This window comes from Meleagris gallopavo, chromosome 15 (genome assembly GCF_905368555.1).
Source record: "Meleagris gallopavo chromosome 15, MGAL_WU_HG_1.1, whole genome shotgun sequence".
In the NCBI taxonomy this organism is placed as follows: Eukaryota; Metazoa; Chordata; class Aves; order Galliformes; family Phasianidae; genus Meleagris; species Meleagris gallopavo.
In genome coordinates, this window is record NC_139418.1 from 449,586 (window position 1) to 470,306 (window position 20,721).

General features: G+C 46.5%; 1 protein-coding gene across 2 annotated transcripts in view; it reads left to right on the forward strand.

Moving 5' to 3' along the window:
- NRG2 (neuregulin 2) overlaps positions 1–20,721 on the forward strand; it is an 82,256-nt gene that overhangs the window by 22,683 nt on the left and 38,852 nt on the right. The window contains exons 2-4 of one of the 2 annotated variants that reach the window (XM_085236334.1): positions 1,520–1,691; positions 12,087–12,205; positions 15,700–15,765. In XM_085236334.1, the coding sequence (XP_085092460.1) occupies positions 1,520–1,691; positions 12,087–12,205; positions 15,700–15,765 (357 nt within the window). The remainder of the gene's footprint in view (positions 1–1,519; positions 1,692–12,086; positions 12,206–15,699; positions 15,766–20,721) is intronic. The other variant, XM_085236335.1, reaches the window with a different exon arrangement.

The window sequence follows — 20,721 nt, forward strand, 5'->3', positions numbered from 1 at the left end:
TCTCTGTGCATAGTATTCTAAGAAGAGACAAGCTCTCCTCTCCATTCATTGCCTTCCTGTTCTTTTGGGTGAACCTGTTTCCAGGCAAGGATCGGGGATATTGGCTTGGCAAAAGCAATGGCACCTCCGAGTTTGGCAAAAGTTCTGAAATGTGGGGAAATCTGAGATTTGTTTTATTCAGAAGTCTCTTTCTCTGTGCCAAAGCACAGAGGCCTGGGAAGTGGTGCAAGACCGGTGTTCAGCCTACAGTAAATGCCTGTAGCTGTTTACAGCATTTTTCTTCTGCTGTTTCTGCCCCATTAATACATGCAGCCCTCCCCATCCTTCTTCCTCTGGCACAGATTCCTAGGGAGACTGCAGCAGGCTTGGGTGTGCAGAAAGAACAGGGGAGAAAACTATGTGGTGTGGCTCATTCGTTTGCCCTCGGTGTGCTAAACATGCCTCCTTTACATCCCTTGTAGAAAAATATTACAAAATAGTGATCTCTCTAATGAAACCCATCAGATTCCTCCTCCTTTTGTTGTGGTCCCATATCACAAAATCAGGATGCAGTAGGCAGCTAAAAGAAAACTCATGGACTTTAAGTCAGAGGACACACTTGATCTCTGACACATCTTAGACAAGAGGAAACCATTGTTGGCAATATTCTTAAGGCCAAACCAGGAACTTGGTGTTTACTTTTTTAAGGTTAGATTGAAAAATGAAAAAGGAGAAAGAAGAATTGCAAGCCTTCTAATCCACACATGTCAGGTATAATATAAAGTCTGGCAGAAATTGATAAAGAGAACTGTCTCTCTCTCTCTCTCTCTCTCAATCTCTCTCCTGCCTGATGTTCCAGGTATGTGGTAAAATCTCCTTTCTTAAACATTCAGGAAAGCTCACATGCAGAGCCCATCTTCAGTCCAACCAACCTGAAACTACAAGTCCTAATGCTTTTTCAAGTGCTTTTATTCTTTCACCTTTCCATCTGTGACCCAGGAAAGTGCTGTCCCTCCCTTCTTGTCCTTTACATGTGTAGGTTTTCATGCTGCCCTTCCTTGTGGCTGTTGCTTCTGCTGGTGATGCTGTCATGTTGAATGGCTGTCTTGGCCGCTTTCCCTGGGGATGGTTCAGTAGGATGGGCAGCGTGTGTTGCAGTGGCAGCGATCACAGAGGTGTTGGTAATTGTTATCAGCAAGGGCAGGATGCAGGGAAAAGCAGTCTCCGAAGAGCTTGAGCTTCTGCATCCTGCGTCTAAACAGTCCTGGTGGGGAGAGCAAGGAAGCATGTAGGGCTGCCTGCATATGGGCAGCTGCAGTGCCATCAAGTCTGGCCATGTGGAGCTGAGCGAGGAGGGAGCTGTGTGCTGGGCACCTCGTGCCAGCCAGCGTTTGTGACCCCAGCGAAAGCTGGGAGCAGCGAAACCGTTGTGCAGCAGTGGGACAGCACACATGTTTTGGATGGATTCTAGGTGGGCCGGCATCACGCGTGTGCCTCTGACAAAGATGAGTTTCACATTGTCTGGTTTCTCTTTTTGTAGCTGCCCCTCCCAAGCTGAAGAAACTGAAAAGCCCAAACGTGCACGTTGGTGAAAAGATCTCACTGAAATGTGAGGCGACTGCTGGCAACCCTCAGCCATCCTACAAATGGTTTAAAGATGGCAAAGAGCTGAAGAAGAGCAAAGACATCCGGATCAAGTATGGGAATGGGAAGTAAGTATGCTGTGGGGCTGCCCTGCCCTCTAACTAATGCTGAATTTGGGTCTTGGGGAGCAGCCCTGCAAACTTCCCAGCTTCCTCCGAGTGGTGCTGAGCTCCCAAGCAAGTGCAAAACGGGCAGGGGAGCTGGGTCAGATGGACAGGCATGGCAGGGCTGGGAGGTTTGATGGATCATCAGGACCGAAACTGGCTGGGAAATATGGCTGTATTGGGAAACTGCCTATTCAGGCAGTCTGTGGCTAGGCCCCATTGCAGGTTGTAACTGAAGTGGCCATTCACCTTTTATGTCAAGCCAAGGATCTGCATGTGTTATTTTTCTTGGTAATTTCTTCTGGGGTAATGCTGCAAAATCCAACAGGTAATTGAGGGGTGGGAAACAGTTGCAGGTACAGAAACCAGAGTGGGGATTGGTTGGGGTTGGACTAGATGATCTCAGACTCTGCCTTTTCCAACTTTAATGATTCTGTGATTCTGTGAACCAGGGAAAAGGGGCTCCCACTGCACTTTCATTTAAATCAATCCATCTTGTTATTTTTTTCAAGGCCAAATATTTACCTATGATAAATCCTAAAGTTATTCTGTAATTGTGACTGTGCTTACATTCATATATCCTGACCTAGCCAGCAACAAAGTCAGCTTGCAACTGCCTGATCCCTTGGAAATGTTAAAACTAATTTTATGCCAACATATGTTATGCCTCAGTGTGTGAAAAATAGCTCATCTATTCTCATCACGCAGTTGACAGAGTATTTGCTTTTATAATTAGAAATTCTTCAAATGCTCAAATGGGTCATTGTCAATTGCTCTCATTTCACTGAAAGCCTGCTAGCTTTGATTTTAAAGGCACGTCCCAAATGTCCGGTGTAGAGTGGTGACATCCCACCCACAGTAGCACCCACGCAGTCCTTGGGTCAGGGACACCAATGGGGAAGAACAACCTAAAACACAGTTGTCAAGTCATAACTTGGCATTTCCTAGTTTCCATGGCAGCATGTTGGCTCGCAGCCTGCCAGTGACAGGTCAAAGCCATGTGCGTGTTAGAAGTGCTTCCTGCTGGCATAATAAGCCCAAAGATAAACATCTTAAAGAAAGCTGAGCACCTGGCTCTGCCAGCACCTGAGTCTCTCCTGGTGGCAAAGGTCTGAGCCCTGAGGCGCCCCTGCTCATCTGCTTCCCATCCCAGACCAGAAGCTGTGCAGCATAGACCCCAGCAGACCCCAGCAGCCATTGGGCTGAGGCTGCTCTGATGAGGTGCTCCTTGTCCCTTGTGCAGGAGGCAGCAGTAGGTTTGCTAGCTCTCAGTACCTGAAAATAGAGAGCAGGATGATAATGGTGTTGGACCTTCCTCATTCTGGATGCATGGGTGCATGCAGAAGAGTACGTTAAAAAATGCTCGTGCTGATGCAGTTTGAGGATCAAAGGAGTCCTTGGGAATCTGTTTCTTCATTGAGTAGCAAATGGGAATGAGCAGCAGAGGGAAGCAAAGCTGGGCATGGGAGATGAGAGCGTATCATTACTGCCAGCATGTGAGGAGAAGTTTCCCAAACTGTGAAGCTGAGAAAAGAAGACTTACTAGATGGTGATTAATACACAAAAATTGAGGTCTGCACCCGGCTCCAATTAGAGATAAGATTGGTCTCAAGGTAATCCTTTGCTCTTTCTTACAGTGAAGAGTAGAGTGAGGCTTCCAAAGGGCTAAACCTGAACACTGGGAGGGACTTTCATGAGGAAAGCACAAAAGACAAAAATCTTCACAGACCATGTGACACCTGCCCAGGTGCACGTGATCATTTATTTAAAAATTTGATCCAAAGACCTAATTGAGTTGTCTGCTGCAGTCAGGAAAAAGAAGCCCTGCCTGGAGGAGGTATTGTCCATAGCACGTCCCTTGGCCATTTGAATCCTATGCAGAGTGGGCACAGCTTTGGATTTGATTCTTTACCTGCAGCTCTGTGGTCCTTAGACGACATGTGGAGGATTAGGATGGCAGACAAGAATGTAACAGCATGAAATGGCTCATGCCTTTACCACTGTTTGCCTCACTTTCCTCTCTGCAGAATGGAGCTTCCCTGTGTGTGTAAAGAGCCACAGCATCTCCATCTAGAAAGATGAACTGAAGCCCTCCTAGATGTGATCAAGTTTTTATCTGATTCTACCGCCCTTCCTAGAGTTGAAGAATAAGGGAAATATGTGTTATAAGGAGAAGAGGAGCAGTTAACTGCATGTCATTCTTCAGCTTTTCCATCAGTCCTCTTTCCTCTTGTTTTTCAAACTTAGTGGCAAACTTTCTGGTGCCATCTAACAGGGGAGGTTTTTGTTGATTTTTTTTTTCTTTTTTTTTCTTCAATGGGTATTTGCTGGAGGGAGGGGAACAATTCTGATTCCTCCTTTCTGAACTGTGTGTTCCATCTGTAATTAGTAACAGGCTGGGGCAAGCCCGGCTTGCACGGAGAGGAAATTTCTCGTTAAGGTGGAAGAAATTATAGGCTGGAGTTTTATCTTCTGCTCAATTTAAATAAAGCACAGTTGATAGCGACCTTGAGAAATTACCCAGAAAGAACTGCGTTCCATAGTGAAAGTAAAGCATAGTGACTGGTCCACCCCTTCCGAGCTGCCCAAGGGATAGCATTTCTGTGGGTGCACCTGAGATGGATTGAGGCCACTGGGTGCCAAGAAGTTAAGGCTGAGTTTTGACTCTCAAACTCTCCTGGCAAATGGTCAGATGACAACTCCAGAGAGAGTCAGGGGACTTTCTGTGCGCTGACGTGCAGGGACACTACCCAGCTTCAGGGTGCACTCAGGGCTCTACCCTGAAACATGCAGATTGTGCACTGAAATCAGAGGGATGTGATCTGAGAGCCTGGCAGGATGGTTGCTGTCCTTTCAGCCTCTTCTCTTTGTGTGCTCTCTTACCAAGAGAGATTGCTGGGTGATACAGTAGGCGTATCATTAGACTGGAGAGGGCTGGCAGTTCAGTTTGGGACAGGCTGACCATATGACATCCCTTGGGAGTAGTGTCCTACTTTCAGTATCACCAGGAATCCCTATTGTTAGCCTGTAAGTGGAGCCAAGGGATACCCTTCTCTCCTGTTTCTGTACAGTAGTCCCCGAGGCAATGCTAGCTGGGGCAGATTCATTGCTGGGGTCTTCCTTGTAGAGCTCCCACCCACAATGAATGGGGCTGTGGTCTTCCCTGCGCAGCTCACTGCTCTGGAATGAAGGCAAAAAATAATAATAATGCCAAAGCAGCAGGGGAAAGAGAGTGCCAATAAAGATAAATGATTTCCTAATTAAGCCTGGAGACAAGGAGGAGCAAAGAGAACTGTTGAAGCCTTGTGGGAGCCAGAGTGAACCCAAGCAGGCTATACCACCACTCTGGCAGGGGTCTTCAGCCTGACATTTTTAAACAAAGGAAAAAGCTCACTTGACAATGGATCTTGCAAGAACAATTCCAGATGCCTTAAAGCTAAGACTCTTCTTGAGCACCGGTGTTGTTATAATCACCAGGGGAGCTTCTCTCTTGCTAACTCTCACGATGTCATTATAAGTCCCCAATACTTGGGATCTGGTTTAGCTGCTGATGGCACTTTATTGGAGGGGGTGTGAAAGAGAGTATCTCCTTTGTTTGCCTGTTTTTCATTTTAAAGGAGATGATGGACATCATTTTGGCCAACGCACCTGGGATTCAAGCAGGGAACTTGAGAACTGAAAGAAGCAGTTGGGTCCTGAGCTAGAACAATACACAAAGCCTGCAAGTTGGGGCTCATGAGAGATTCAGGGAATGGGCATTCGATCAAGTACGAGTGAGTTATAGTGACTAACAAGTTATGGCCAGATGCTGAGCGGCTTCAACTGATGGTGTATGCAAACATAGGCATGGAAAGAAGCTTATGTGCCTGAAATTTTGTCTCTTCTTTTCCAGTGATGTTGCTAGTTAAAAAAAATAATCCTCTCCCTATCTAATCTTAGTCCCTTGCAGCTGCACAGTGACATGACTTAGGCTGGAACACTCTCACTGAAACATCAATTGAAATCCCATTCATCTAGCTTAATGCTTTACCTGGCATCTGGGGAAGAAGAGTTGGGGTGATGGCAGAGGCCGGGGGCAGTTCATCTGGGATAGCACATTGTATACCCACAGTCATGAATTTGTTTGGCTCTCCTAATATGTCATGGATCAGGCACTGGCACTGGCAAGGATCCGTGGCACATGCTAACTGCAGAAAAAAAAAAAAAAGACTTAAGAAGAAATGAATGATGTTTCAAATGCTCCAGACTCAGAAAGGAGCCTCAAAACTGTAACTGAATCTCTTGTACAACCCTGTGTAATATAATAATGATACATTTCACAGAAGTTTTGAAGGAGTCTGTCCATCCAAAGATGCTGTTCCATGCTGCTTTCCCATGACCTTATGTCTGTTCCTGAGAGACATGTGTTTCTCTGATCTAAGTACTTCCAGCCTAGCTTTGCTCGTCTCCATTCCTGTGCTCAGAGAAAGGCTTCCACCAAAGACCGCTGCTTTTAATATGGCACCTCTCTTCCTACCTCCCCGATTTAAAACTGTCTGGTTTTGCTTTAAAGGCTCTCTCTGGCCTTCTTCCCACGTCTGGCAGTCCCTGACATTTTAGATCTACCTCTGAATTGCCCATCCTATCAGCTTCCATCTAACATGTGATGCACTTCCAAATGAGGACCTCTGTGCTTTCCCCCCCAGAAGCACCAACCCTTTCTTCTGCTCCTAGCTGCAGAAATAGCTGTACTTCTGTTGTAGTGAGGCCTCTGCATACTGTCCTAACTGCATCCCTACCTGAGGTTTCCTGTCTATTTAGATATTTGCTTTTTGAACAGGGAGGTGTCTGTTCTCTGTTTGGTACTGTGAGGTCCCTGGCTCCTGGGAGCCTGCTAGCATGCATGTGAGATGTCATAACAAAGAGGGAAGGAGCCTGCTCTGAGCTGCTCCGTGATCTACATTCTCCCAAAAGGAATTCAAACCCTGGCACTGGGTTTGAGGAAAATTCTTCAAAGTATCCATGGGATGGATCGATTGCCATGAATTCCAGGACAAGAAATCCAAGGGAATCTGCTGTGACATGAGAGGGTTCATCAGCCTTAACCAAAAATCTGTTTTTATGTATGTTTCGCCTTCACGCTCTGGCAGCTGTCACAGACTTGCCAGCACAAGGGCAGAGGCACACAGAGGTTTGTCTCTCAGCTGAGTGACCACAAATCCACTCTGGGCATGTGGTTGGATTTCACTGCCCCAGCTGCCCTGCACCTCTTCACGGTGCCCAGACAGCCATGGCAGTACGGAGATGCAGCCCAGTGCTGAATGGGAGGATGGAGGGGGTTGCACAAGTGACCCTGCTCTTTGGATTGTACTTATTGATCTTCTCCCCTTTTGCTGACGCTGTGTGACCCAGGAGGGACTCCAGCTCTCAGATCAGTGTCAGTGTCAGCTCTGCAGAGTGAGGACTGGTCGAGTCTTCCTTTTAAAATCAGCCTGCCCCAAGCCTGGGCACAGAGAGAGAACAACACTGCTGAGCAGAGAAGGGGCAAATCTGCTTTTCAGGTTAGAACAGCACTTTAATGTTGGGGGACAGGGGTAGGAGAGATCAGGCAAAGCGGGTCTGGGGATGGTCGGTCCTGCCCTGGGCCCCCACAAGGACATCTTTCACTTCTCCCACGGTCCCAACAGTCAAACCCTGAGCAGGGCAGGTGATGGTGTGAGGGAAGGTGGAAGGAGGACTTTGCCCACTACAGGAGAGATGGAAGCTGAGCTGAGAAGTCTGAACCTTCCTTTTCTTACCCATCTTACTTAATTGCTTTACTTGAGGGTTGCTTTTTTTTTTCACCCTTTCTCATTCACTGTTTTTAAAGCTAATCCTGAACTAGCCAGATCTTGCCCTAGAGTTCATAGCATCCAGCACAGCCATGTGTTCTCAGGCACCACAAGCACAGCCAGCTTACCCAGCTCTGTTGTGCTGCTCTGTAACTGAGGGCAAGGGAGAGCTTGGGGCAGTTTTCATCTGGCTGTGCAGGCGAGAGCATGGTCCTGGCTGCCACCTCTGCCCTGTCTGGCAGAGCTGCTTTGCCATGGCCATCCTTGATCCGCTTCACATTGCAATGAACTCTTCTACCTGATTTTCTCATGCCGCTTGCTGGGGAAGATGAATGTGTTCCCTGAGGCAGGGACACTGAGAGCCCCTGCTCAGGCCAGCAGAGTGGCTGATGGTGGGCTGTTGCCAGATGGGACTGTAAGCTGGAGGGCTGGATGGTCTGAATCTTCTTGCGAGACATAAACCCAGTTTCTCAGAGCAAAGTCACCATTGTGCAGAATGCCGGGACAGCACATAGACACCAACTGAATCGTTGGAGGGTGTGCAGGCAGTGCACGTGGCACAGTGCCGGCCCTGTGCTCTCTGCAACACTGCTGTGCTGCCTGCCCAGAGAGGAAAGGAGTTAATAGGTAACCGCAGCAGTCTATTAAATGCCCTTTGCGAGAGTCACATCCGAGAATTTCCTTTTCCTAGGATCTCACGTGTTTTTAGTATGGATAGTTTTCATTGACAATGTAGAGGCCAAATAAGGCATAGTCTTCCAGTTCTCTTCACTAGCTAATTCTTGACTTTTTTATTACTTCTGTGTTAGCTCTTCTATTTTTAGAAGACTCATAAAATACTACAATAGTAATAATCCGAGAGCTATTTTTGTCCTGCACCATGCAGAAGCAGTTGAACTCACGCAGGGCTCACCGACTCCTTGCAGATCGGTGTCCACAGGCAGCGCAGGCACCGAGGTGCACAGCTCTGTGAGGAAGTGGCCTGGGAAGAAGGTCCGGTTTCCACTTAGCAGTAGGGAGGAGGAGAAAAATGATTCAAGCTAACCGAAGTGCTGGTGGGAACACGAGTCCTGTCACGAAAAGTTCCTCCCTGGGCAGGATGAAGCGCCTGTTTCTTTTCCTCTCGCTGTACAGGAGGCCTCAGGGCCCAAGCTCATATTTCGGTGTCTAACTCCGAGATGTCTAAATTACAGCAAATGAGGCCACCCTTCTTGGCTGGGATTTACCAGGATCTTTGTGTAGGTCTCGGTGAAGGGCTGATCTCCCTGCTTCCCATTGTAGTCTGGAGATTGGCACTTTGAACTGCTCTCTGGGGGACTTGTTCTCTTGGCTGGAAAGGTATTTTGGGGATCCTGTTCTGGCCAGGCTGAAGGGCTCCTTGTGGATTCCATCCCCCAGGGCTTGCGGACAACCTATTCTCCATGGCTCACTTCTCCATTGGCACTACAGGAGATAATTAGTGCGTGGCTAAGTCATATGTGCTGAGGGTCAGAAAATACAATGAGGCAGATTTTTCCCTGGAGTACAGAAATGTCAACAGTGTTACGCTGCACTGAAATGATGGCATCTGTCAGTGACCCCAGCCCTTTCACTGAACAAACAGCCTGCGGCAGTGCCTTCCTCCAGAAGAATGGCATCGTCTGGCAGCCAGGCACCTCGGGAAGAGCGCAGCAGGGCTGTCCCAGGGGCCAGCATCCCCAGGGAGCACAGCCCAGAAGGGCAGCAGGGGACAGGGAACTGTGGAAGGTTCCTCCTAGTGCTGTTACTCGGCACTTCTTTATGAACACACCTCAGCCATCAAAGAAACAAAATGTCTGCCCTCCAGGCAACAGGAGGAAGAATGCAAACTTGCAAAACCAATTTCCTAAGCAGCTTTGAGGTATTTCAGAAGCATGTGAAAGTAGTAAAATGGAACAGAGACGGACTGCTCATCTTTCTCTCCGCCACACACAAGTCACGTAAGGCCTAATCTCACTCACATCTTCAGTGAAGTTCATCTTGTGAAGAGTCATTATTCATGGTTTCAAACTAAAAGAGGGGAGACTTAGATTAGCTATAAGGAAACAGTTTTTCATACTGAGAGCGGTGAGGCACGGGGTGCACAGAGAGGTGGCAGTGCCCCGTCCCTGCAGGCAGCCAGGGTCAGACGGGATGGGCTGTGGGCACTGATGGAGCTGTGGTGTCCCTGTGCACTGCAGGGCTTGGACTGGACGGCCTCTGGGGGTCCCTTCCAACACAAACAGTTTTGTGATTCTATGTTTCATGTGCTTTAAAAGGTTCAGACTGGTGTTCTGAAACAGGGTAGTTCTCTGACTGTTTTAGGGCTTATTGGAAGAGAAAATTTCATTTTGCTGTGACTATGCTCTACGTTAAATCTCATCCTCTTCTGTACTGGGGTCATTGGTCTCAAAAAAAAAGCTCTTGATTTTTCTAAGGGGATCTTGCAAGCCAGGAGAGATTCAACAAGCTGTGTTAGAAAATAAAAATAATCTCCTTTGACAGTACAACAGTCTTGTGCATTAAAACCAAATAATCCTTTTTGGTTTCACCTTGATGTCGAGGTTCTATAAATACTAGCATTGCTTTATATTCTGCTCACATTCTCCTCCAGTTCCAGGTAAAAGACCATGTCTCTCATCACGTTACTAGAGATGAATCTGTCAAGTATGACCCCTTTCATTAGCCGTTTGTGTCACTAAATAACTTACTAATTTGTATTTTTGGAATTTAAAAACCTTTATCTGCAAATGATCACGGACATGGGTGATACAGAGTGGATTTTTCCAGTTACTGCACGCAGCAAAACGTGCTGTGCATATGAGATCACAGTGCAGCCAATAATCATTAGAATAACTGTTGTCTGGCAGCTGCAGGGAGCATGTTTGTTTATGCTTTCAGCTTTCAGGACCTGGCCTTAACCCTTTGCTGACTGTTCCTACACCTGTCTCTGTGGAGGGAGGGGGAATGGGGTTGTGCACTGGTTTCTACAGCCCCACAGGCCCAAAGCCCATCATCTAGTGCCTGTCATACCTCCTCAGCAAGTCTGCGCATCAGCCTGTTGGTTTAGACCCCCACATTTGACCATGTTGGCTCATATAACTGGCTTTGTACTGTGGAGTAGTGGAGAATTAGGATTAGTGGAATTCAGCTGTCAACATTCATTTTAAAATTGTTCCACATGGGGCCAAAACTCTTGTAATTGAACGCTTGACCACATCCTGCAGAACAGGGCATTTCCTGTATCCTGGGAGCTGTACCAAGTCATCTCAAGTGCTTTTCATTTGCTAACACAGCAAGTGAGATGTTCACGTCGTGTCCTTGCACCATGGCTCTCAGTAGAACAACATGTCAGGGTGTTGAAGAGATTTCAGTGCACTTTTGTGAAGGACTTTCTATGGAAAATCATTTGCATAGCCCAAAGTACTTCCTAGATGACATATGTAATGTTGGAAATATTTCCAAAGATTATGGTTTTCCACATTAGAGAAATTTGCCTTCAGCAACATAGGCCAGTGGGACCTCCTTTTAAATCTGCCAGTGCTTCCAAGCTTCTCTGTCAAGTGATTGTATGACAAGACCTGAGAAAAGAACTTGGGGTAGGAAGCAGAGGGAGATGTTCTCACCAGAAGAGAGGATAGGGTGTTTTTTGATAAGCTATCTAAAACAGAAGGAAATGTAAAACAGAGGGTCTGATGAGGGATTTCTCTTGTGGTCTCATGAGTGGTCTTTGGTGTGTGTTGAAGGCTGATTGATCTCTGTCGAACTAGTTAAGAAAGGGTTTTGCCTTGTCATCAGAGAGACATCCTGGAGAATGAGACATGAGCCAGATGGAGGGAAAGGTGATGACCTTTTCCTGTACCACCACAGAGCCCCGTCCTGCTCCTATTCCCACAGAGCACAGTACTACACAATGGAGTGTGTATATTTGGGGGAGACAAAGTGCTTGCCCTGTTTGCCCAGAGAAAGCTACAAGGTAGTTGTTTAGATCAAACCTCAGGGCTTTGGTTTCCAGGCTGGAATGCATGGGTACATTACTCCATGACCATAGCATGGAGGTTTGAGTGTGCAGCACAGCTGGACATGGCAAGGGAGGCACTCCACAGCAGCTGAACTGGTTGCCTTCCTTGCTAAGGTGCAGAACGTCCTGCTCCTCTCCTTCCTGCAGTCAGATCTTGGTGTTCTTCAGTAAAGTGGCCTTTCTCTGGTGCAGGTCTGTGTGCTGGGGAGTTGGGGTCTTGGGTTCAACCCCTCAAAAGACTTCTTGACTTTTCATATGTGGCCTTCCTGGGAATGGGAGCAGATGTCAGACCAAACCATGGCGTCAGGCTAAGAGCAGTGGGTTCAAAGAGAGATGGTCAGTTAGGAAATCACGATGGCTGTGATTCCTGGGAAGGGTCTCATTTGAATCCTCATCAGCTGGTGAGATCAGGCAGACCGTCTCCTGCAGAAGGGGTAACTTAGCAGGCAGCATAGCAGGGCCAGGAATGGTTATCAATTCATGAAGATGGTTAGCAATTGAATAAGAAATGTCTGCTATACTTTTCAACAGAAAGATTTCCAGACTGCAGTTCAACAAGGTGAAGCTGGAAGATGCTGGGGAGTACAGCTGCGAAGCGGAGAACGTTTTAGGGAAAGACACCGCAAAAGGCAGCCTGAATGTGAGAAGTGGTAAGTGAAGAAGTCAGTAAATGTCTTGAGCCATTTGTCATTCAAGCAGGAAGCGGGAGGTTCTGCAGGTGATCTGTCTTGTATTTTGTTTCATGCTTTCAGGATATCAAGTAAAACAATCTTGGGAGATAACAAAAATGAAGCTTAGCATAAATGTTTATCTTTGTTATCTGTCACTGGCAATGTGGTTCATTTACATTTTAAATAAACTTACAATCTATGTATTTTTTAAAAAAGGCATGGAAGAAAGAAAGCTGGTGGGCTTGATGTTTTATTTTTTTAAGATTTTCTGAGAAGCAAAACACCAGAAGACAAGTAATTAAACCATAGCTTTGTGATGAGTGAACTTGCTTCTGGTTTTCATCCTAGAATGTGTGCTCCATCTCTTAGAGCTCAGCGGATGGAGTCTGAGGTTAGGTGGTTTTATTATTATCTTGGTCATCGTAATTATATTGCTTAACATGATGGTTTGGATGCACCCTCCAGCTCTGAAAGTCCCTGCAGTGGTTGCCAGAAGCCAGGAGGGTGTGAGCAGGGAGGGATGGCTGCTGTGAGCTCTGTTGCCTCAGCTCTTCTTCCTGCCATTCAATGGCCACTGCAGGAGCCCTGGCTCTGCCATGTGGCCCTTTGGCACAGTCCAGTTTCACTCTGCTGTGCTCTCAATAACACTGGTCACATGTGATGGAAGGTGCCTTTTTCCCACTGCTTTCTGACATTGTTTTCTCTATTAACCTCTGCCTCAGCAAGGTCTGCAGTCCCGAATGTTTTGTGAGGCTGGAATACTGCATACCTCCCCCTCAGATTCGCTCCTGCACAAAGCCAGTGTTTGCAATGCCTGGGGAAGGCAGCCCATGCTCAGATCTGGAAAGTTAGCCTTGCTTTCTTTCTGATCATGACAGGGAAAGTGTCCAGAGCAAGCCAACGAGGCAGTGCCGCTTCTTTTCTCTGACTCATGCTCTGGCTGTCCCACCATGATATGAACAGCTCTGTTGGGCTGGGAGCTGCATGTACAACTCTCTGTGTGCACAGACAGTGCCTGCCACCACAGCCCTGCACACCTCCTCCACTCCTCCAGCCCTTGCAAAAAAGGAAGACTGATGGAGCAGCACCCACTGCATCACTGTGCCTGCTGCTCACAGCACTAGTGCAATGCACAAGCTGCAGCAGCTCCCAGGTATAATTCTTCCTGTCTGGGCAGGGCAGGAGCAGGTGACTCTCACTTGTGTTGCAGGGAGTGCAAGGACACACTTGAGTTGCCCAGTAATGATTTGAGAGTACAGAAGCAATCAAAGAGACACAAAAATCACTTTTACCTGGTGGGAGATGCAGGCTGCAAGGGGCTGCAGATCCAGTAAACAGAAGATAGCCTGGTGTGCCCTGGTTGTGGTGGGGTCTTGATGAATCTGTTTTCTAAGCAGCTTTGAAAATCTACCTTTGGCTTTTGAGCTGAGCGGCATGCACACCTCGCTGCTGTTTGCAGGTCACCTGGCAAGAGAGCAAGTATTTGCAATTAAAAGTTAGTTGTGGTCCTTTGTAGAGGTAAATAGGATGCTGTTGATCACTGTAGGCTTTTGCCTTTCTGCTGCTCACTTGTGCCCTTCTGTTGCTTCTCCCCAGAGCTCCTCAGGGCAGAGCACCATTCATCTGTGCCTGTGCACTCGCTTATGGAATCTTCCTCTTTCCTTCCACAGTGTCTATACTGCTGGGCCTTCCTGGGGCCTGGGAAGCTTTCCTCACCTCCGTTCTGCACTCTCTCTTCTTCTGTGATACATTTCAATAGAAAGCTTACCAACATATCTGCTTGTCTCTGAACCCACGTATGCTCTTCTGTCCCTGCCTGCATTATTCTTGGAGCTTTTTCTGACTACATCTCAATTCTGCTCTGTACAACCCTACAAGTTGACAGCAATTAATCAGAGGTGCACAATCTCTCTCTCCTCGAAGCCTCCCTCTTTTCCTGAAGCTCACTCCAGCTATTGCTGCTTCTAGTTATTCTGCTTCTCTATTCAACTTTGTCACTGCTGCCCCATCCCTGGGGTCCTTTGGAGGGTGGAGGCTCCTGAGCCCCCCAGGTCCTAGCTGGCAGAGATGCTCACACACAAGGCCCTAGTGTCTGTGGATGGGGATGTCTCTGCTGGCAAGCATTTCTCAGCCTGATGAGGCAGAGTTGCTGTTGCAAAGTACTCATTGCTGTATTCTATTCCACTACGACTTTTCAGCCTTTATCACTTGCAGAAAGAACCACTTTAGTCCCATATATATGTCTCAAATCACTGAAAATGCCACACTGAAAAGAGATTTTCCTTAGAAAGAGAGTGGCTGCAGTGCCATGGCCCCTTGTCTCTTAGAAAATGCCCATTGGCCAAACCCAGCAGCTTATCCCTACTCTGCAATTCTGGAATTTCCACAAAATACCCAGCTTGAAAATAGAAGCTTTCCCTTTGAAAAGCTTTGGAAGGGTGTTGGTTTCTGAGGAAATGCTTCTGGGTTTCATCAAAATCTGTTGTGCTTTGGTGCTCTTTTCAGATTTTTATTACTTTGAGGTAAATTAGATGCTTTCTTAGAAGAATGTCCCATTTCCTCTCTATTGGTAGTGTAATATTGGCATCACAAGTGGGAATGGGAGCATAGCTGAGATGTGACAGTTTCAGACTCTTTTCCTCAGAAAATTACTAGGCAGCTCCTTGACTAATGCCCCACCACCTCCTTTGCTAAGAACTCTGGGAAAACTTTAACTTTTCCTACAAACCTTTTTGCTTCCCTTCTATTTCCCTTTTCTTGGTGGCCTCACCATCTTGTCTCCAGACAGCATTGCCTCCTGGTGCTTTCTTCTCCCTGACTCTGGCAGTCAGGAGGGGCTTTGATCCAGAAGGGGCTTTTGCTGACAACTGCCTTAGTGGCTGTCAGCAGTGGACTTTCCCAGCCTCTTGCACTGTAAAGAGGTAATCACTACATGTGCTGGGCTCTCACACTGCCTTTGGCCTTGGCCTTCATCTCTTTCCAGCTCCTCCATCCCTTGTAAGGGCATTACTTTGTGTCGCAGAGCTGCAAATACATGGTGGAGGCTTGCCATCATGAGCCCATCTCACCTTTTCTTCAGCTCCACATTTTTCTCACTGTTTTGCTGTGCTCTTTGCACTCTCACAGCTGTTAGGGCAGTGAAAACCAGTGGTGGTTTCACTCATTGTACATCCGGTGGACCCTGAGCCCTTTCTATCTTTTTATCGTGGTAGAGGCCCAGGTGGTGTAAGTCCCTTTATGGCAAGGGGACCGACATGCGCTGTGCCACCCCCCTGCAGGGACACGTGTTTGTCTGCCTCTCCCCCAGTTACCCATCTGAGCATCCCCTTACCAGTACTAACATGTCAGCAGCCTCCCCAGCCCATTCCGCCCAGCAGCACCTGCTCTCGTTCTCCTCCCTGCATAGCTAAGCCCAATCTTCTCTGTTCAAATTAGATATTTTGTTCACTACTTTCTTACCTTAATTTCCCCAGGAACAACGAAAGCACCACAAGTTTTACCAGCCTCAGAAACTAAAATAGTTGTTATGGAAGAAGAGTGTAAGTACCTTTTCCCCCCACTCCCATACAGCTTCTTTCCCCTTATTTGTTTTGTTTTTATGAGACAAATTGCATAAATGCTTGATTGCCTCCTGGAATCTTCTTTAATTGCTACTCCTCTTTGATTTCTCCCAAAGCCCTGATCTTCCACTACATCTTTCAAAATATAATTTATATTGCTGTGTCCATCTTGGAGAGGGAGAGGTTAATAGCTACTGCAACGGTAGTTTGAAGAACACACTACTTAAAATTGGGGGTGAATTGTAAGTGTCTGCAGCTCTTCCAGTGCATGGACTTTTTGATACTTCTAAGATGTGCTTGTTGCAATCTTTGGTTTACAGATTTATTTTATTTAAACTTTTTGGGTCTAGGTGAAAAAAAACACAAAGGAAATAGTAGAAAGGAGACATAAGGCGCGTAAGAATATGTCAAAAGAAAGAGGCAGAAAATACAGCTGCTCACTGCTGTCACATTATTTCTTGAGTTTCCAGAAAACAAGAAAAGATTTCCCCACGTTTGATTTTATTTGATTTGGTGGAACTACTTCTTAACATTCCCGTGTATTTATTCGTCATGATTGCAGTAGAAAATAGGCACAAATGAAAATCAAAGCACGCAGCAATATATACAAATGTAGCTGGGAGCCAAGCTGTTGGCTTGTCTCCTTCTCATGGGGCGCATTATTTGTGTGATGGAGAGCCTCTCCCTGCTCAGGGACACTGCAGCTTGCAGGCAGCATCAGCACGCTGGACAGCCCACCAGGAGCCTGCCCAAAGCGAGCCGAGGACCAAGCAGGCATTTCCACGTCTGTACTGTTTCTCCTTTCCAGCTGCTGAGCTGACAGTGCAGCTGGCTGCACCTCTGTGTTGACAATTCCGCTTTCCAGATTTTATAGGAATGTTTTCTATTTGGAAAGCTCCATTTTTATGATTTTAAATCCGATTCTAAAAGCTTTTCTGCTTAGAAGACTGCTTAGCATTTGACCAGCAGATTGAGGGAGGTGATTCTGCCCCTCAACTCTGCTCTTCTGAGACCCCACCTGGAGCACTGCTTCCAGTTGTGGTCCACAACAGAAGAAGGACGTGAAGCTGTTGGATCAGGTCCAGGGGAGGGCCACAAAACAATCAGAGGGCTGGAGCACCTCCCCTACGAGAACAGGCTAAGAGAGCTGGGACTCTTTAATGTGGAGAAGGCTCTGGGGGTACCTGATAGCAGCCTTCCAGTACCTGAAGGGGGCCTACAGGAAACGGGAGAGACTTTCATAAGGATAGGTAGAGACAGGATGAGGAGAAATGGCTTTAAAATAGAAGAGGTTAGATTTAGACTAGATATTAGGGAGAAATTCTTTCCTGTGAGACACTGGAAGAAGTTACCAGAGAGGCTTTGGATGCCCCCACCCTGGAAACATCCAAGGCCAGGCTGGATGGGGCTGTGAGCAACCTGGGCTAGAAGGAGGTGGCCCTGCCTATGGCAGGAGGTTGGAACTAGGTGATCTTAAAGATCTCCTCCAACCCAAACCTTTCTGTGATTCTATAATTCTGTGATTCTACAATTCTATAATTCTATGATTTGCTCTTTCATTGTTCTTAGCCTTCCACTGCACTGGTCACATCACGCTGGGATGTGGCAGCATTGATGCAATGATATACCATCTTTCTCCAGGATTTTTCCTTTGTGCTCATCAGCATAAGTCCATACAGTACATTTTCATCACATTAGATATATTCTTATTACAGTGAAAGCAAAATTTCAGCAATAGAAAGGAAACATGCAAAAATGCTGGGTGACCTGCATAGAACTTTCTCCTTTGGAAAAACTTTTTTCCTTTGCTCTCTCAGTGTGATAATGCCTGCTTGGCTGTCTGCATTTTTCTTACTGATATGAAGAGATGGTAAAGTCTCCAGACATAAAATTGTAATCAACTATTTCCTTTACATTCTTTTTTATGTTCTCTCTCAACTTTTAAGCTAATAACACATTATCACTGATTTTCATGCGTGATCACTGCTGGTCTATAACAGAACTGCATGTGTCTAACATATGAGGAAGTAATGAAGATGTTGTGAGTTCTGATGATCTGGAAGGATGACAAGTATCTCATTCTTATAAATTTCTTGCATTTACTGTACACGTCTATATTCAAAAACTTGTCTGTAGTCATAGGTTTTCTCACCTCGTTTTTTCACTTAAATGTTGAAAAAAATCCACTGGATTTTAGACACTATCTTAAGACAGCACTATGTGAGCTGGAGTTTAGTGATAGCTGTGGTTCCTTGGGAAGGGAGTGTGCCATGTGCAGGCAGCTTGGGCACATCGCTGCCTTTCTGCCCATATTTCCCCTCTGGACTATTGTTTAGCCTGTTAAATACTGTTAGATATCACCTTGTAAGTGCAACTGCCAGCAAATCCTGCTTCCCTCCTCTTCAACAATGGCTACAGACCTCTGGTTACTGCTGCACACTCAGCACAAGGCAGGCTTAGATGCCTTGACAGGACTCGAAACACAACTCACATCTCCAAGGTGTTCTGTCCTTGGCTAATGTTCTTCTCTGGAAGTCTATTGTTTGTCCTGCTGTTTTCCATCTCAACATCTTCCCCTGGCTAGCTGGCACTTGACATGAAGCTACTAAGTGCATGGGAGCAAACCTGTACCATCAGTTCTTAGAAATCTTGGTGTACATGGGATCTCTTCCCCAGCTGCTGTTCCCTTTGCCTGCATGCAGCCTGCAGCAGGGCCCCTGGCTCCCTCTGGCAGGGCACTGGTTGGTATGGGTCTCACAGATCTCATGATGGTAAAGAGAAACCCAGGCATCTCATGATGTTTTCTGTTTTCTGTTGTAAAGACAATCCTGATATTAGTGTGGATTTGGGACTAAAGCCAGCAAACTCAAGTGATCTGGATTCAAATCTGCCTTGCATCCCAGTCCAGCTCATGTGGGAGCAACAGTATAGCTGGGGGAAGTACTATACCCACAACGGGGTATATGCATAGGGCACCACTCCTTCAGTGGTGTAGCACCTTCAGGTGAGAGCCATTTAGAAGGTGTAACAAGCTCTGCCATGGAGTATGATGTGAGTTGGCCTAGTCACAGAGGCATAGTGTCAATCTTAAGCAGCTTTAGTCCACATAGTCAAGGTAGACTCTGAAGGCCAGATTGCAAAGGGAAATCCCTGTTGTCTGAGAAATTGCTTCTGTGATGTTATGTATTTTGCCATGATACAGCTGTCTTTCCCCTTCTCTGAATACATACTAATGTCTGTGTGTTGCTGGACTAGAGCAGCCACAGAGGTGCTTGATTAAAAAAGCAATGGGGCTTAGAAGAGAAGACATATGTGCTGCTCTTATCAAGGAATCTTCCTGATGAGCCCATAAGCAAGAGATATTTGCAGTAGCCTTGTCCATCGTGAAAAAGCATTAAATAAGACATGTTGTCTTGTGTTTGTCACAGGCTGAGGTTGTGCATTGGGTGGCTACAATGGCTCAGCTCACAAGCAGGAACTTGCAGGAATGGGGTAACTTGATCGTGTGTCGTGATGAAGAGAGAAACGTCCTTTATACTCATTACAACATCCAGAGTATTCAAAATGGTAATGTGATCCTGTCACTGTGCAGCATGAAGCAGCCAGACAAGGTTCTGGAGTCTGTGGCTACAGACCTGCATGGTAAACAGAATAGGAATCATTATCAAAGTTCAGAAACATTCTAACAGATACAAAAATGGAATAAAGTTCAGAGCAATCTGTAAAGCATTCTGAGATGTAAAGTCTATGCAGGATGAAGATACTGAAACTTTACCCACATTTCATTTCCAGAAGGTGAGGTAATGTTTGAAATCTCTGAAAAGGGCAGGTAACTTCTTTTGCTTGTTTTCTGCTACTGGGTTCTCCTCTAATCCGTTTCCTTGACTTGGACAAACAGGTGAACTCTTAAGCGTTAAAGGAGAGTATGGACTGGGTGTAGGAAGTGCAGTTTGGATATCAGCAGACAATGATGGACAGGTGCTCTAAAACAACATGTGGATCATTGCAGTGTGCACACCTGGGCTCTCTTCATGTCCTTTGTCTGGGACACTATTCAGCTAATCTGGCTGAATGCCTTCCCTTTGCTAGCCTGTGTGTGGGATGGGCAGTGTTTGCTTGGCCATCTAATTTCACTCCACTGATGCTCTGCAGCATAGTGAGGTTTGGGAGCGGGTGACAGAAAGATGGAGACAGAGCAAGAGAGGCAGTGCTGAGTTGTGCTGGTGGACATGCGATGTACTTGGGTGAAAGCTGGGCTCTCCGTATTGAATTGCAGGGCTTTTAATTCAACCACTCCCTTAAGTCCCTTTAAAGATCATCATGGAAGGGTAGGTGAAACAGCCATTTTTTCTCCAGTTAAGTCCATCTCTCTGTGCATCTTGTTGAAGTCACTGGACTTAATTTGGACACATTCAGTTTCTCCTTCTCCTATTTGCTGCCTTCTCCAATGCTTACCATGGTAAACGATGGGAATTCTTTCAGTACTTCTCTCTCCCAAGTGAGATAAACCTGGTGGGCTGCCACAGTTACAATGGCTCACTGGTGTCATTTCTCAGGTGTGGTTTGTAAGTCACATCTGATTGAAACAAAACTTGAGCATCTACCACAGTAAGATGTGCTGAGTAATTAAAGTTCAGCCAGTTCTCCTCATGCTCTTTCAAGGCCTGTCTGGCATAGTCTTTACTGGATAACCATGGCAGATCTGCACGACGATTGCTAGGTCAATAACTGTTGACCCCATGTCAGTCCGGTCTAAAGGCACTGTGCTCTCCTAGAGCTATTGATAGAATCACAAGCATGGTGCTGTCAGTTTGGAGTGGAAGGGTGTCCAGCCAGCTCAGGGCACAGCTGGAGCAGATAAAAGCTGGTCTGCCAAGAGTCATGTGGACAGACCAGTTGTCAGATTAGACTAAAATAAGACCTGGTGTGGCCTTT